At 38.4% G+C, this 13,341-nt stretch overlaps 2 protein-coding genes across 2 annotated transcripts in view; both read right to left on the reverse strand.

Moving 5' to 3' along the window:
* LOC135239924 (myosin heavy chain, fast skeletal muscle-like) overlaps positions 1-13,341 on the reverse strand; it is a 24,904-nt gene that overhangs the window by 1,909 nt on the left and 9,654 nt on the right. Inside the window, exon 29 of the mRNA XM_064308928.1 lies at positions 5,975-6,013. Coding sequence (XP_064164998.1) covers positions 5,975-6,013 — 39 coding nt within the window. The remainder of the gene's footprint in view (positions 1-5,974; positions 6,014-13,341) is intronic.
* On the reverse strand, positions 2-5,339 carry LOC135239857 (myosin-2-like; the record flags this gene model as incomplete). Its single annotated transcript, XM_064308844.1, has 16 exons — positions 5,305-5,339; positions 4,298-4,334; positions 3,965-4,183; positions 3,708-3,851; positions 3,455-3,611; positions 3,331-3,358; positions 3,106-3,214; positions 2,856-2,948; positions 2,698-2,761; positions 2,484-2,582; positions 2,286-2,389; positions 2,057-2,195; positions 739-857; positions 432-581; positions 172-342; positions 2-79 (listed from the first exon to the last, which is right to left on the reverse strand). Coding segments are annotated over exons 3-16 (1,662 nt in total), but the record flags the coding sequence as incomplete, so codon positions are not given.

Genomic DNA, 13,341 nt, shown 5'->3' on the forward strand with positions numbered 1-13,341 from the left:
ACAGTTTGTTCTTGAAAGTTGTGTCTGAAGCCTTGGGGAACATACACTCCTCTTCAAGGATGGAGAAGATGCCCATTGGCTGTTAAAATAGAATAAAGTCATGAACATGTGAACAAAATGCACATCAGAATATAGCTTTTTTTCTGGTTTCAGTCAGCAACCTTTCCTCACCTTCTCGATGAGCTCAATGCAGGCAGCCAAATCCATACCAAAGTCAATGAACTCCCACTCAATTCCCTCTTTCTTGTACTCCTCTTGTTCCAGCACAAACATGTGGTGGTTGAAGAACTGTTGCAGTTTCTCATTGGTGAAGTTGATGCACAGCTGTTCCATGCTGTTGAACTTTGAGTGAAAATAATGATGCAAGTCAGCACTAATTACATTGCATGTTAAAGGAAATCATTTTTGCATTTTTATGACTTATTACTTACATCAAAAATTTCAAAGCCAGCAATATCCAGCACACCGATGAAGAACTGTCTGGACTGCTTTGTGTCCAACATCTGGTTGATGCGGATGACCATCCACAAGAACATTCTCTCATAGATAGATTTGGCCAGAGCCATTACTGAATTGTTGACCTGTAAAAGTAATACAAACACTATAAGAATAACTTCTGTGCTCAAAGGATGTTGAAGCAATTCAGCAGTTCCTTATTTATGAAAATGGGATTTTTAAATTTGTATAGTAAATGCAAGTAAACTGAAGAACACGTGTCTTGAAGTGTAAATACTCTACCTGTGGTACAGTCTGCCCCTTGGTGACAAACTCATTTCCGACCTTCACTCTGGGATAGCACAGAGCCTTAAGCATATCAGCTGAGTTCAAGCCCAGGAGATAAGCAATTTTGTCAGCCTCTGGAAATAGAATGCATGAATATAAATCAATATTTCTGCATCATAAATGTATTCAGTTTGTTGTGTTTGTGAAGGGAAACTCAGATGGGGTGAATACAATTGGGGTGAATACTTTCTGAATTTCATGAATTTGAATTTTTATCATTTTGTAGCCTTGTTTCTTATTTAAGACTTGAGTTTGCTCCTTGTATTAGAGTTAGCTGGCAAATCATTTTAGCCAACAACTATCAATGAGAATTTAGCCTCTCCAGTTCACCTAAACTGCATGTCATTGGACTGTGGGAGGAAACCGGATACCCGGAGGAAGCCCATGCAGACACATCACACAGAAAGGCCCTGGCCGGGATTTGAACCGACAACTTGCTTCGAAGGTACCAGGGATGGTAGATTATAAACCAAAGCCCACGGCATTCAAAGGGCCCGAAAGCTCCCAGGCACCCTACATGACTTCTACTGTCATTTTGATGGATCATCAGGTAGTTAAATGGGTGGGGACAGCAGTGACAGATCCCCTGAACCCCCATTTTTTATCATACCGCTGCATGAGCTCAGGAACCTTCTTTGAAGCCGGCCCTGAGCCTCTGTGCACCTGCTCTCTTCAAGGTCTGCTAATGAACTTGCCTCTGTGCTTACAGTCATTTTTAACTGGTCTCTTAGACTTTGTGAGGTACCAGCCTGGTATAAATCTGCTGTGCCTTAGAAACCATTCAGCAGTGTCAGCTGCTGAATGATTACAGGCCTGTTGCCTTGACCTCTGTGAATGAGACGCTATATGTCTCTGTATTCATTGCTTCCTACAGCACCTAGAGGTTCATTGCACCTATGCTCGGATACTATTCGATGATTACAGCTCTGTTTTTAATTCCACCTTGCTCACAGTGCTATATGACAGGCTATTACAATTCAGTGTCAAGCAGTCCTTGTGTCCCTGTGCTATTGATTTTTTGCAATGCAGAACACAGAATCTGTTGTTAGAATTAACAACAGATTATCCAAGCCTGTGACTTTAAGGACCAGGGCCCCACAAAGGTGTGCACTGTCTACTGTATTCTCTACTCAACTATATTCACTGTACACTCTGAATGTGTGAAGTTTAAGTTTCATGATGACAAACAATGATGGATGGATATCAAATGATGAATTTAACTGCAGTAGGTGTAATACGCAGATAAGTCTTGCCAAGCAGAATATAGACTCACCCTCTGTGCCATCAGGTTCAGCCTGCTCCTCACGCTGCTTCTGTTTGAACTTCATGTTACCATGGTGAATCACAGCACCAGTCAGCTTGTAGATGCCCATTTTCTCATCATTGGTGAAGCCCAAGATGTCGATGGCAGTCTAGATGACCAAGATGGAGGTTTACATTAGAGAGAAAAAGCGAATACTAATTATCAGCTTTAGTCACTGGAGGATCTGTGAATCACTCACATCTGTGGCCACCAGCTCCTCCTTGTCATCAATGCTGGCCACTGTGATCTGGCCCTGGCTGATCATGGGGAAATCGTAGGGGTTGGTTGTGATGAGCGTCATTTCTGTTAAAAACCAAATGTTGATTGAGATCAGTCAGACATTTCCCCATGTTTTCCCCTCATATTATTTTATAAAGTTTCATGTAGGCAATCTCACCAATCAGCTCAGGTTTGTGGTTGGTCATCATCTGGTAAAAGATGTGGTAGCCTCTCTCATCTGGAAGCTGGAATGTTACTCTGGACTTCTCCAGCAGATCTGTCCAAGAAATTTTAAAAAAATCATATCAAATGAACATTCCCAAAGAAATAACCTATGCATGTTAATATTAACTGATATTTTATTTTTTTATTTTTTATTTTTTTTAACTCACAAGTCTCAATGTCAGCACTGGCCAGTTTTCCAGATGTGCCAAAATGAATTCTGATGAATTTACCCTATTGGAAAGAGTACAGTGCTATTAGTATTGGTGAACTGTCAACAGATTCCAAGAAATCCCTCTAATGGTTTATGGTTTCCTTTCACACTTACAAATCGAGAGGAGTTGTCATTCCTCACAGTCTTGGCATTTCCATAAGCTTCCAGCAGGGGGTTAGCAGCAATGATCTGATCCTCCAGGGATCCCTACAGAAGGCAAAGGATTTGACGAACACAGGTCACAAGAGATCAACTCCAGCATGTTCCTGCACTTTCAATGCCTTTATTCTGCTATTTTCAATATAATGTACATTTATCTCTTTCAACAACGCGTTGCTCAAAGATGACCGAAACATTTTCTCACCTGCATTTTGTTAGCTGCTTCTTTCTTTTTGTCACCTGCCACTGCGATTGTCGCAAAGTACTGGATGACACGTTTGGTGTTCACAGTCTTTCCAGCACCAGATTCTCCACTGAGAATTAAGAAAGGCAAGAGCAGGTCAGTCTGGAGAAGTCTTGTTAAACCAGATCCAATGCAAGACGAGCAGTTATTTTTGTACAAGTAAAGAAGCTTCCTGGAAATACTTACGTAATCAGGACAGACTGATTTTCTCTATCTGCAAAAACAAAGTGTATGTTTTCAGCAAATCTTTGTACTTACAGTAAATATGCAAGTAAAACATGTCCACAGACCATTTTAAGTGCACCCTTACCAGTGAGCATGAACTGATAGGCATTGTCTGAGACAGAGAAGATGTGTGGTGGGGCCTCCATGCGCTTTTTGCCTCTGTAGGCTGCCACAACCTCTTGGTCGTACACTGGGAGCCACTTGTAGGGATTTACCGTGGCACAGAACAGCCCAGAGTAGGTCTGAAACAGGAAGGCAACACATTTACTGTAAGGTAACCTGCAGATACAGTATAACACATACAAATCATGAATTGTGAACAGTTTTGCATGACTTACGTAGATCATCCATGCTGCATAACGCTCTTTGAGGTTATACAGCACAGAGGCTTCATTGAGGTGAGTCATCATGGCCATGTCCTCAATTTTATCGAACTTGGGGGGGTTCATTGGGGTGACATCATCCTCCTTAACTGTTACAGTCTGAAAAAAAAGTCATGTCATCAGATCAGAGATAATCAGCCAAGACCCTTAGAATGTTAAGCATGTTTAAATTGCTCAGTGGATATTTTTTCTGCAATAGTTGAAAGACGTACTGCTTGGGTGTCAGTGACTTTGACGGTGACTTTGCCCCCTTCTTTGCTCAGGATTGTGCCTTTAAGGTACAGCTCCTTAGTATCAGCCACATAACAGGCAGTCTTGGCATCGAAAGGTTTGCTCTGTGCCTCAATTCTCTCCTTCTCCGGCTTCCGCAGGTAGATGGCGGCCTTGCCGTAAACGGCCATTTCGGCGTCGGTACTCATGGTTGCTGCTCACTGTGGTAGTACAGAGTATGCCAGTTCAGTCAACATTAAGTCCCACATCAGAAAATAAATTGACATTTTTTTGGGCCATTTTACTTTTTCATTGAAAAGCACCAATTATCTTACCTTTTTCACCCCAAGAGCACTTTAGTTTTCCAGGACGCTGTAAAACATTACATTTGTGAAGTTAACTCATATCAAAGATCGTGAGGCTAGTGTCTTTAAAGGTTGTAATGTTAAAATTATTTAATCGATTCTCATAATTGAATTACATTTCCAGCTGCCAATTGCCATGTCTGTAAAAAGAGAAGTAAGCAATAGTTTTAAATTGATAATAATTTGAATTGATAATTTTTGTATACCCATATTTTATAACATTTCACTATTATGTAAGGATTCTCATCACTTTTTTGACCACTCATGAAATGTATGTAATCGGCTGTCCAAAGATATATCCTTAGATTGTAGAATATTTGCATATTGATAGGAAATAATGACCTATACTTTCCTTGTGCATTATTATTGCATATTAAGCAATGAGATTCCTGTTCTCTGCTAGGTTCACTTACAGTTGTTGTCTCCAACCACAAAAAGTTCATCTTTAATGAACATGTTTGTACATTTAATGCTCTCATATCCAGATATTATTATTACTTTATTATCTTTTAGCCCCTCCAATTAAGTGACACAATTTTGGTATGATTAAAAATGTCTTAATTAAAAATTAAGAATGTCTAATTTGGTGTTTGAAAACGTTAGAGAAATATTTTCATTTTTGCGTGTCCAGCCAGATAAAGCTCATTCAGAATTCATTTAAAGGCGTCAGCAATGAAAAATGATGTCACACAACTTTTCTAATATTTTATAACTAGGGGAAAACTGTGAGGGCATATTTAGGATGCCCAGTTCACTGCTTCATTGCTGAATGCCTTGCAAACATCACTGAATGTCTTGCAAATTGTGATTACATTTAAGATGCATTTTAAAAATCTGCACATAAGTCTACGTACACACACACACACACACACACACAATCAACATAACTGCAGGCCCTGCAGCATTAAATAAAGACAGTAAAATGACTACGTGGGATCTGCTCTGACAGCGTAGGTTGAGAGATGTGTGGGACTCACCACGGGCTGGGTCTGGATGTCCTTCTCTGTTGTGAACACCTCTGTGCTGCTGCTTATATTGGGTTGTAAGTGCTAGCCAAGCACGAGCTAAATTTGGACAGCTCTGGTCGAGTTATGGATTTGTCAAAAAGTTTGACTCATTTATGGTAATGTTTTGAATTTGTGTACTTTAACCAGCAAGTATAGCTATTTTTGATGTGGTCTTTTCTGAAATAAACATCACAAATTATTTTGAAAGCACTTCCATTTTTACATTGACTGTCTTACAACACACAACTTAATTAAATAATAGCATTAACAATGGTTTGAGATGTATTATTTTCAGTCTCTGGATAGATAGATAGATAGGTTTAATGCAGGTTTTTTTATAAAGTTTTAATGGGAGTTTGCATATATTTTATATAATTATATCTCAATATATTATTTTCTAGAAGTGTTGCTTTGATAGAGTTTTCTCATCATGATTGATGCTGTTTTTAACAGAACCCTTTTTTTGAGGGGGGGGTGATTGGTTTTGGACATTAGTGTGGTATGAACTTGGCTCAAGCATCAAGCTCTAGCAGCATATGTAACTCAAAGGTTTTGGATTTCATTATAGTCCTTTTAAACAAATTGCAAGCATTGAGACTATTTCTTCTGTCACAAGTTTAGCACAACTTCAATTATATATATTCACCAGGGACTTTCACCAAATCTATTTTTTTTTTTGCTTAATGAATTAGATGCACTTGTTCTCTACAGGTATACAGGAAATGTGTCACCAGTTCATAATATTATAGCACATACGTTTTTTATGTGACAGTATCTTTATGGTGGTGCTGCAAACATAGAAGATGTTGGTGTTGCCATGACCCTCTTTTAGCTTGTAAATTTCACGGCACATTCCACAGTCAATAAGTTTTACAACTTGGCAGCTGTTACAAATGCCATGTATTTTTATTGTTTTCTGAATTGTTTAAAAATAAAACTGTTCTTGAAATTCACTGTTTGTTTGTCTCTTCTTGTCTAAAGGGACACTGTATGCAATACTACTCTATAATGTCCCAGAAATCCTCTTTATTAAGGACCTGTGTTTGTGTCATCACTGAAGAGTAGTTATTTTTTTATCACTGGTCAACTGGTGGCACCAGCTGTCATCTGGGGTGAACTTGAAGGTGAGATTCTCACGTATATTTTCAGATCTGTCGGAAACATCCGTACGCTTTGTATTTCAATGCCAGTGAATAGTTGTTTTTAGGTTTATTTCATGTTTCTTTTTCAGAACATTTGACTTTGAATATGAATTGAGCATTACGGTCCAGTCATCACTACGAGCAGTGCGTAACAAGTCTTCCTGGTAACGCAGGGTGGGAACTATTAGGGTTCTCTCTGGGTCTGCTTGCCTCAGTCCCCCCTCACACAGTGAACTTCCCATCAGCAGAACCATCGCTAAGCTAACTACATGCAAAAACACTTATAACTGGCGTATAAGGTCAGCAACCTGAAATGATATGTTAAAATGCCACAATAATGTCTATAAAAATGTGTATGTACATGTGATATTTATTTAGATAGTGACCATTATTTTTAAGCAGGTTTTTAAGCAAGTCTTTTACGGTTTGCAGTTTATCAAAAAACTTTGAAAGTTCAGGACCTGCAAAGGTAAGAAGGGTTCTTTTTTTTCTAGTGGTAAACATAGTTAAACAGAAACATTAGGGTATTTGCTATTGAAGGAGGAGGGCAGAAAAGGGTTGATCGGTACGAGAGTTCTTGGCATTTCAGTGTAAAAGATTTGAATTGAATGTGAGCATTCATTGGAAGCCATTGAACAATGTTCAAAAAGTTGTGACATTTGGAAGGTGGAAGATCAGGTAGGCAGCAGCATTTTGTTATATTTAGTTTTTAGCAAATGTTTGATTAATGGTCATTAAATCCATCCTGTCATGGAATGTACTGGAGAAATCCATCTATCCATTATTTGTACTCACTTGGCCAATGCAGGGCTGTGGTGGAGCTGGAGCCTATCCCAGCATGCATTGGGATAGGCAGAGATAGAATACATGGCAGGAACAACCCTTAGACATGGAGCCGGTCCATTGGATGGTAAACACGCACACACACTCACACTTACAGTCAATTTAGTGTCTCCAGTTCACCAGAGAAAATAGTGAATACAAATATCAAAGTGTATAGTGTATGTTAATAAAAAATATGTATTTGAGCTGTATAGTTTTCTTTTTCTGATTTACCAATGCAGAAGAGTATTTCATGAGTTGTTCTAAACTTGTCAAATGTTTTGCTATTACATAGAATTATGATCAATATAAGTAGCTGGGCTGTACCAAACCATGTAACATCCTCTCCAGGTTACTTGAACATAGGAAATTGTTGTTTACCCATTTTTTTTTTTTTTTACTAATGTTGTTTTACCAATGCTTGTTAAATGTTCAGCAGTGCATTTTGCACCAGCTGTAGGCAAGATGATGTATGGCCAAATGGCTATGGTCATAAAGGAGTGCTTAGTGGCTAATTCTGGTCTGACAGACAGCAATGCAACCCTGCCACAGGAAAAGCCTCCGCTATCTGCTTGTCTCTTGTAATTGCCATGTTATTCTTGATTGCTGCTATACTAATTCATGAAAAAGATGTTATTTTCAAGAGCATGGAAATGTTTGTTCTTTCTCTTCACTCATCATCCTGGACAATGCAAACCATAAATGAATGGAGTTGTTCTTAGTATATTTTTCATACCAATGGAAGGTGTAAATAATAATTTGGTGAGCAGATACTCTACTGCCATTGTTTGTTTTTTTTTTTTTTTTTGTGAAAGGGGGTAGCAGCAAGACCTGAGAATAAGGTAGGTTGATACAAGTGTAAAAATGTGTACAATTTGGAAATGTTCCTGAATCTTACACATTTCGAACTATTTACCCGTGATTAGAAATGAATATTGCAGTCAGAAGAGGTGGTTGTGTGGCTTTTTTTTTTTTTACTTCTTCCGAATTAGATTTTATCGCCCAGAAAATAATGCTTCCATTAGAAGTTACTTTCAAAAGAGTACACCTTTAGATAAAATAAATTAATCATTTTCAGTTTCCTCTTTAAAGAGGAACTGACAATATTTTACCCCTGCATTTGGAGTAAAGCAAATAAAACTTACAGCAAGTCTGAGGTCCTGACACTGGATACGGCACTTTCCAAGATTGGCACTTGGCTGAACAAATATGTTACACAGCTTAACGGCTGGCAAAAATGTCATGTGTACGCATATTTATAATTTGTTTGGAATAACTTCGGGAATTTTAAATGTGCACGTATCATCATCTGGGCTAAATGTGTAATTTATGATGGCTGAAAACGTGCTTGCCAAGTAGTACCCTTTTCAGAGGAGTTTATGGCATTGCAGGTTTACACTGCACAACATTCTTGAGTAATGTAGACACTACCAAGCAGAACACAGTGAGAGATGGCACCATGTGCCTACGCCCAAACATTCAGACCATGGTGAGAGATGGCCTTACAGTTTTGCAACAACACCTTCTTTCAGTTAGAGAGGACATAGACAAGTAAACACTACCTACTGGCACATTTGCCCCAAGAGATTAGATGATATTTTATTAAACTGTAGCTTGGACGTGTGTGGAAATGTGTGTTTTTCCTTACCAAAGGACACACATTGAAGATATAAATGTCAGTACATTATTCAGAAAACGCTCCATCTATGGACCTGTGATGTCACAGATGCTCCACGCCTTGCAGCTTCTTGCGCATCACCTCTGACACAGACGCCAGCCATGGCCCTCACACCTCCTCCAAGAGTGTCTTTTTTTAGGACGGCAAGTCCGGGGAAGAAATTTACCACGCATGTCCGGTGGCAGGGGGTCACAGATACAGACGTGGAAAAAGTGCAGGATGAGAGGACAGGAAATCCAATTCCCAACTGGATATGTGCTTCAAATTGTCTAAGTGTGATCATGTTGTCCAACAAGTTCATAAGACATGTAAGTTAGCCCTGAGTAATGGCTTATGTTTTGTCTGCACACAAATTTACTTTCTATAATTCTTTTGTAAAGCTTGACTAAGTTTTTTTTAGTGCAACTCCTGGTTCCAGTGCTCCCTTTCCAGGACAACCTTATGGATTAGATGACTACGAATGTAACTGAAAGAAATAGCCCCATTTGAACAACTACCCCTTTCATGACCAAATCTACCATTATTCCCCCAATGAATAGATATCTCTCTTGAGAGTCCTATTTAAGGTTAGTTGAGAGAGATGTACACCAGATGCTGACCAAAGAACATGAATATAAGGTATATAACAACTTCGCTAGGGAACAGAATGATGCACTAGTTAGATTAGCAAAGAACACTACCCTGATTATTTTCCCTGCAAGTCTAGCAGCAGAGCACAGATTTCTATAGAACTCTTGTGCAACCCCATGCCTCACATTTACCATGAAATTAAAGAAATTCTTAATTTTTATCTAATTGTATGCAATGTTCATAGATAATGCCTTTCAATTTGTTCCATGAATATATTTTTGGGAAAACAGTTATACAATTAAGCGTTTGGTTCAATTTAATGACAGAGGACTGCTATTAGCTTGAAACATAACTAGCAACCATGTTGTGACGGAATGTCAGTTACGTTGTTTTTTTTTTTTTAAACTGAGGCCACAGAATGCAGTCAGGAATAAATGTAGCAATCACAGCAATTACAGGGTCAAAGGGTGTCACCTTTGCACTGGCCTGCTACCTGATGCAGGCACCAGCTGATATTTCCTTATATGGCAAAGCCACAGAGTCGCAGGAGGCAGCTGTTGGGGCCCAGAGACCAAAGGAGTTTGAGTGGCGGTTCAGGCCTGAGCTGGAGCTCTACTGCTCTGCTGCTGGGTGTTTTGCTGACACGTGTGACTGTTTCTCTAAGCCTGTTCTGTATGATGGAATCAGCAAGCACATGCAGTTTAATGCAAAAGTATTGGACTAGTGAAACTATTGTTATTTAATTATTTATTCATTTATGTAATTGTAATTCGTACACTGATCTCCCAATATCAATGTAAATACACTCAAATTAAGTCTGCACTTTAACCACACACCGATTGTTGTATTTAAAATCCAACATGCTGGTGTACAAGGCCAAAGTAACAAAAAGTGTGCCACTGTCCCAATACTTTTCCATTTAACTGTACTTCCACAAATCATGTCATAGGACTGAAATGAAATCCCCAAGCTTGTCTGTGTTTCATGTAATTTCTTTATTCAGTTTTTACAAAGGCTTTCACAGTGACGTTCATATTGTATGAAACTTGGAGAGGCTTTGGGTGCAGATTCATCCTGGCTATTCTGCTGCTTCCTTGCCCTTTTGAAAACAAAGAGGAAAATGTCAGTTACAGGAAAATATCATAAACAGGATTATATACATATTTGACAAGCTTTGTGTATGAATTGCACAAATAAGTATGTAACTGAATATTGCATACAGTTTGTCAAAAGACAGCTTATCTGTCTCATCATTGAAACCTGTTCATCTTTATGGGGATCCTAAAAGTTTAAGCCAGCAACAACAACATCGGATAACAGAGATTAAAGTGAGTGCTTCCAGAAGAAAATATTAAGTCATTTAATTAGACACACTGCCCGGTTAAGTACAGACAGAAAAGCACACTTCAGAGGCGGTGTGCAAATCTTAATGGAAAACTCATGCATGGGGTGAGGTATACCAAAGGCATAGACACTGAGTTTGCACAGTCTGTTGAATATGTGGCAATACCCTAATAAAAATACACAAGGAGTTGGTTACTCCCTGCGCATTAGTTCATTTTGATGGTTAGCAATGAACATTCTACAGGCTAACAATTTATATCAGAGGCTTCAATCTGAGTTTAGGAAGCGTCGTAGCACAGATACAGCTCTTGCCATAGTAATCAATGATTTGTTTAATTCCTTGGATTGTGGCTATGTCTCCATACTTATACTTCTTAAATGCTGTCTTTGATGCAGTAGATGGTCATATTGTCCTCTGAGGGCCAGAAAAGTCAGTAGGTCTTACTCGGCCAGTTCTTTTGTATTTGAAATCCTATCTCTCTGACAGGTATCAGTTTGTGGGGGTTAAATAATGAGGTAACTTAGTGCTCAAGGGTAATCCTTGGAGTACCACAAGGATATGTTCTGCGGCCATGAGTCTTGGCTCATGTATGCTGACCCTTGGGGACATTATAATCAGACATGGTGTTACCCCAGCTATGCAGATGACACTCAAATCGATATATCAGTTAAACCCTTTAAAACTAGAGGCTTATCTCAAAGGCATAAATACCTGGCTGACCCAAGATTTCCTCTTATTGAATTCAGATAAGCCTTTAGATAAGAAATGTGAACATATCAGTCTGGAGCTTATTTGTTACCTGTTTCATTAATAATTGATTACAACTTGCTTGTTCTTTTGGGGTTACAGACCTGGTTTTGTGGCCTACTTTCCTTTTTCTGTCTTTAGAGTAAACCAGCTTTGTGACAGTATCTTTGTGAAAAGCGCTATGCAAATAAAATTGAATTGAATTGGCGCAGCTTAAATCTAGTTTGCTTACACTAAAATTTGTTTAAAAATATTCTAACCAAACAAAATATTAATGTTAAGATGTTTGAGCAGGAATATTCCTAGAGAGGGGAGTTGCAGCAGCTGACCTGAAGCCTATGACAGGAGCCGTCTGTATACTCTAAGCTGCAAGCAAACCATTGCTCATCTAAATGTCATCAATGACCTTTAAGCTCACAATCCCGAACCTGTTTAGGAAAACCTCAAGCTCTAACCATTAGCCAGAAGTCTACAAAAACAAGACTACAGCGCCACTCAGTGGCTCATGGACGTATTGTCTTGAAACAAAATGATATGACCTCTATGGTTGGATTTTCTACTTCGATGATCGGCTTTAATTATTTACATTGGACTAAATCTTGAAATTGCATTTTTAAAACCCAAAAAAGATCCAAATCATTGTCATCAAGATTCCATCTGGGTGAATATCCAAAATATTTGAATAACCTGATCCTACAACCAGGGTCTGTCTGAAAATTTGAACAGCAGAAACGCTAAGAATTTTAATATAATGAAGGGGCAGTTAAAAAATATACATTTTAGTTTATATGAAAACGGTTTATTTTATCACTGCACATGCTATATTTTTGTTACAGTGAAAGAAATATAAAGTTCTGATTAGCTTCTAAGAAAAGTACTTCCGAGATATGCTTGTTTTTGGAATAGAAATTGTTTGGAAATGTTAATAACTTAAAAGTATACAAATTCTAAGTACTGTAGTCATGTATTGATTGGAATTGCTACTTCCTTTATGGTAGCTTTATATTTCAAAAGACTAATCCCATTTTGTAGCTTTACTCCTTAGTTTAAATTAACCAATGATAAAACCAACAATAATCAAGATCTTATGAGAAACTTACATCATATTTCTTAATACTGAACTACTCTCTTATATAAAATGTCCTCAACTATCTTTGTCAAATTGCTGATTTCTCACATTTGGATTATTTTTGTTTGACATGTTTTGGTTTAATGCAAAAGATTTGCCATCAGTCAAAACAGTGCCTTCAGAAAGTTCACCTCAGATGGATTATTTCTCATTTTGCTGTGTCAAGTTAAAGTCAAAATTACAAGTGGTGTATATAAAATTAACAAACTTACTTTGCCAGTATCACGGCTCTTGGCTCTCAGCTTGTTGACCTGAGACTCAGCAATGTCAGCACGCTCTTCAGCTTCTTCCAGCTCATGCTGGACCTTCCTGAACTTGGACAGGTGGGTATTGGCTTGTTCCTCCTGAAAGGGCATCAGACATTTTGTCATCGATATATGCAAATGTTTATTGTGAAGTGACAATACTGTACATCGGTTAGGGACCTGGGTTAGCAACTCTAGGGTTGTAGTCACTGCCATTGTACCCTTGAGCAAGGTACTTAACCTGAATTGCATTATGCAGCAGTGTTTGCAAAGTATAAAAGCTGTTTAGGCACTTTGGATAAGTTTTGGCTAAATGCATAAATGTGAAG

The sequence above is a fragment of the Anguilla rostrata genome, chromosome 14 (assembly GCF_018555375.3).
Source record: "Anguilla rostrata isolate EN2019 chromosome 14, ASM1855537v3, whole genome shotgun sequence".
Classification (NCBI taxonomy): domain Eukaryota; kingdom Metazoa; phylum Chordata; class Actinopteri; order Anguilliformes; family Anguillidae; genus Anguilla; species Anguilla rostrata.